Consider the following 3,566-nt stretch of genomic DNA (forward strand, 5'->3'; position numbering starts at 1 on the left):
AGACTATCAAGTACCATCAAATAGGACTGAGAAGTAGAGGAAAACCAACTTCTTACTTTTATTTTGTTGAAGGAAGTGGAAAACCAACTTTTAACACTTGAGTCATATGCTGCAGATCTTTGTTATAGCATCAGAATAGGAACAAGAATGACCTTACCTCACATGTATATTTACCAAAAGAACTATTCCATCCCATTGAAGTATATGATGTATACGTGGCAAATTCAGGTGTAGTAAAAGAGATCATCAGCTATATTTGTGGGATCAGGATCTTGTTTACCACTTTCAGGATCCTCATTAGAAACCTGTCCTTGATCATTCTTTCCCTCATCACTATCACTGATTTCAGGAAAGGCCCTCTTCGCCATGCATCCTCACAAGGCCCCTGGGCCGGATGGTAGGTTCCCTTTATTTTTTAAAAAATTTTGGAATATAGTTAAAAGAGAGGTGATTGATTTGGTTAGACAGTTTTTCAAGGGAAATTTCTTGCCTAAAGCTACAAATGAAACTCTGGTCACCTTGATTCCAAAAAATGATGCCCCCATTAATCTCAATCAGTTCAGACCCATTAGTTTATGTAATGTGGTCTACAAAATCATTGCAAAAATTCTCATCAATAGGATGAAACCGCTCCTTCCAAATTGCATCAATCCCGCCCAATCTGTTTTTATCCCTAGTAGGCAAATCGTTGATAATATCATTCTAGCTCATGAAAGCATTCATCACCTAAATAACAAGAGACGAGGTAAAAATGGCTATATGGCCCTGAAATTAGACATGTCAAAAGCCTATGATAGAGTGAAGTGGAACTTTATTGCTGCGGTGATGGCTAAAATGGGCTTCTGCCCCATTTGGATTAAATGGATTATCACTTGCTTAGATTCAGTTTCATTTTCTTTCAATATCAATGGTGACAAAAAAGGCTTTGTAGTTCCTTCTAGGGGCATTAGACAAGGGGAACCCTTATCCCCTTACCTTTTCATTATCTGTGCTGAAGGCCTCTCTAGTCTCTTTAACCAAGCCTTGGAAAACAAAAGAATCTCTGGTCTGAAGCTGGCTAGGAACGCTCCAAGTCTGTGCCACCTTTTGTTTGCTGACGATTCCTTGATTTTTTGTAAAGCAAATGTAGGTGAGATAAAGGAAATAAAGAGGATCCTGAAAGTCTATGAAACCGCATCAGGACAACAAATCAACTTGGAGAAATCAACGGCCCTTTTCAGCAAGAACACAAACAGACATGTGTCGGAAGACATAATGAGGGAGCTGGAGGGAATCAAAGTAGTTGCTCAGGGTAAATACTTGGGACTTCCCCTTGTTATAGGACGGTCAAAAAATCAGATTATGAGTTTCATCCGGGAAAGTGTCAAAAAGAAAATTCAAGGTTGGGAAGGAAGATTGCTGAACCAAGCAGGAAAAGAAGTCCTCCTGAAGTCAGTAGCAATGGCCATGCCAGCTTATACTATGTCAGTTTTTAAATTGCCAAAGGGATTATGCAAGGAGTTAAGTTCCATCATGGCAAACTACTGGTGGGGTAGCGAAGGCAACAAGAGGAAAATCCATTGGATGAGCTGGTCCCATTTGACAAATATCAAAGAAAGAGGAGGATTGGGTTTTAGGGACCTCGAGGATTTCAACATGGCCTTACTAGCAAAGCAAGTTTGGAAGTTCATTGCAAAACCAAACTTGCTTGTTAGTAAGATCATGAAAGCTAAATATTTTCCAAATTCTTCTATTTTACAGGTTACAAAGGCAGCAGGGGATTCATGGATTTGGCAAAGTATACACAGCTCTATAGGCCTTATAGAAGAGGGAAGTAGGCAGAATGTGGGAAATGGGGAAACAATCAACATCTGGGAGGATAGATGGGTTTCAAACTTGACAGGAGGTAAAATTCAATCAGCCAAACCTACCAACTGTGAAATCATCAAGGTGAAGCAGCTGATCAAGGGACAACAGTGGGATCCAAGTATCATAAATAGGCTATTTTTTGAAGAAGAGAGTGTAGCTATTCAAAGCATCCCTTTAAGCCTCTATGATGGCCGAGACAGAATAAGATGGAATCTCACAAGGTCGGGGATCTACTCAGTCAAGACAGGCTACTCTCTTTTAAAGGAAATGGCAAAGAACCATAGACCAAGCAAGTTGGATCAGGGTGGACAAAGCACAGAGCCAAGTAAAGAAATGATCTGGAAAAGACTTTGGGGACTCAACTTGAAGCATAAGATTAAGCACTTCATCTGGAAATGCCTCAATCAGACCCTTCCAACAAATGAAGCAATTGCCACACGGATAGGGAAAGGATGCAACGTTTGCCGAAAATGTGGAGAAGAAGTAGAAACAATTGAGCACTTATTCTTTTTTTGCAGGAATGTCCAGGATAGCTGGAAGCTATTCCCAATTCAGTGGGATGGATGCCTCGAGCACCAGTGGAACTTCGGAAGATGGTGGGGCAAATTACAAGAGGCTGCTCACAGGAACCAGGGATCAGGTCATATTGCCCTGACAGCAAACTTCCTGTGGCACTTATGGAAGAGCAGGAACAAAGTCTGTTTCAATTCAAAGGTTCAAGAAAGCCACCTGATAGTCACCAGAGCTCAACAAGAATGGCTTGAATATGAAGAGATAGGGAAAGAAGAAAGGACTCAAATCTTGGATTCAAGCCCCACAAGTTTGACCAGGCTACCCACGGTGGAAGTCCCGGGAGCAATGTGTGTGGCTACCTGTGGAGCTGTAGATAGAACAAGGAAAAAGGCAGGAATAGGAATAGTAGTCAGAGATAACAGTAGGAAGCTAACAGCAACAAAGGCGATCCCTTTAACTTTCAGCGGAGATAGGATCTTAACAGAAGCTCTAGCAATTCGTACAGGATTGTTATTTGCAATGGAACAACAGTGGGCTTCTTTAGAGATCCAATCTGAATGTAAAGCCTTGATAGTTAGACTAAATGAAGAAGCTGAAGATGAATCCCAGCTTGCAGTCATCATCAGAGATATAAAAGCAACTCAAAGCATCCTTTTGGAAGTGTAATTTCTACTTAGTTAGTCAGCATGAAGATACAGTTAGTTTTAAGCTTGCAAAATTTGCAACCAAACTGATACATGATGTTAAGTGGGAAAGATCTTTCCCCCTGTGGCTCAAACGAGCATCACAGTCCTGATGGAGCAGTTGCTCCCTTTTGTACAATGCTGTATAGGCACAAAATTAATTATTACTAAAGCTAGTGACATTTTGACAAAAAAAAAACTATCACTGATTTCAGAAATCAACGGCTTAGATTGCACTACCTCCTTAGAAAGATGGAAGTCATCAACATTGTGTGAGGGTTAAGATTTACCATTCTCATCCGGTGCTTGCCTTTGCCTTTGCTTTTAAAAAAAAAAAAATTTTTTTGCTTATCCTGTCGCGCTTCGTCAATACGGCAGGTATAGTTTAGTTCACAAACTTTGTCAGAGCAATAATTGGCCGGCTTTTTTTCTTCTAGCTATAATCTAAGGAATTAACCCTGCATTTTAGCACTAGGCTACTAGCATTGTTTTCATATATTTAGTACATTTTATTTTTTTCTC

General features: G+C 40.3%; 1 protein-coding gene across 1 annotated transcript; it reads left to right on the forward strand.

Moving 5' to 3' along the window:
* Positions 1-759: 759 nt before the first annotated feature.
* LOC113759400 lies at positions 760-3,027 on the forward strand. Its single transcript, XM_027301974.1, has one exon. It carries the CDS (start codon positions 760-762, stop codon positions 3,025-3,027), a length of 2,268 nt encoding a protein of 755 aa, XP_027157775.1.
* Positions 3,028-3,566: the final 539 nt, after the last annotated feature.

The sequence above is a fragment of the Coffea eugenioides genome, chromosome 2, assembly GCF_003713205.1.
Source record: "Coffea eugenioides isolate CCC68of chromosome 2, Ceug_1.0, whole genome shotgun sequence".
Taxonomy (NCBI): Eukaryota; Viridiplantae; Streptophyta; class Magnoliopsida; order Gentianales; family Rubiaceae; genus Coffea; species Coffea eugenioides.

Excerpts from the sequence above, each read along its gene's own strand:
- LOC113759400 (XM_027301974.1), top strand. The coding sequence starts at position 760 with ATGGCCCTGAAATTAGACATGTCAAAAGCCTATGATAGAGTGAAGTGG.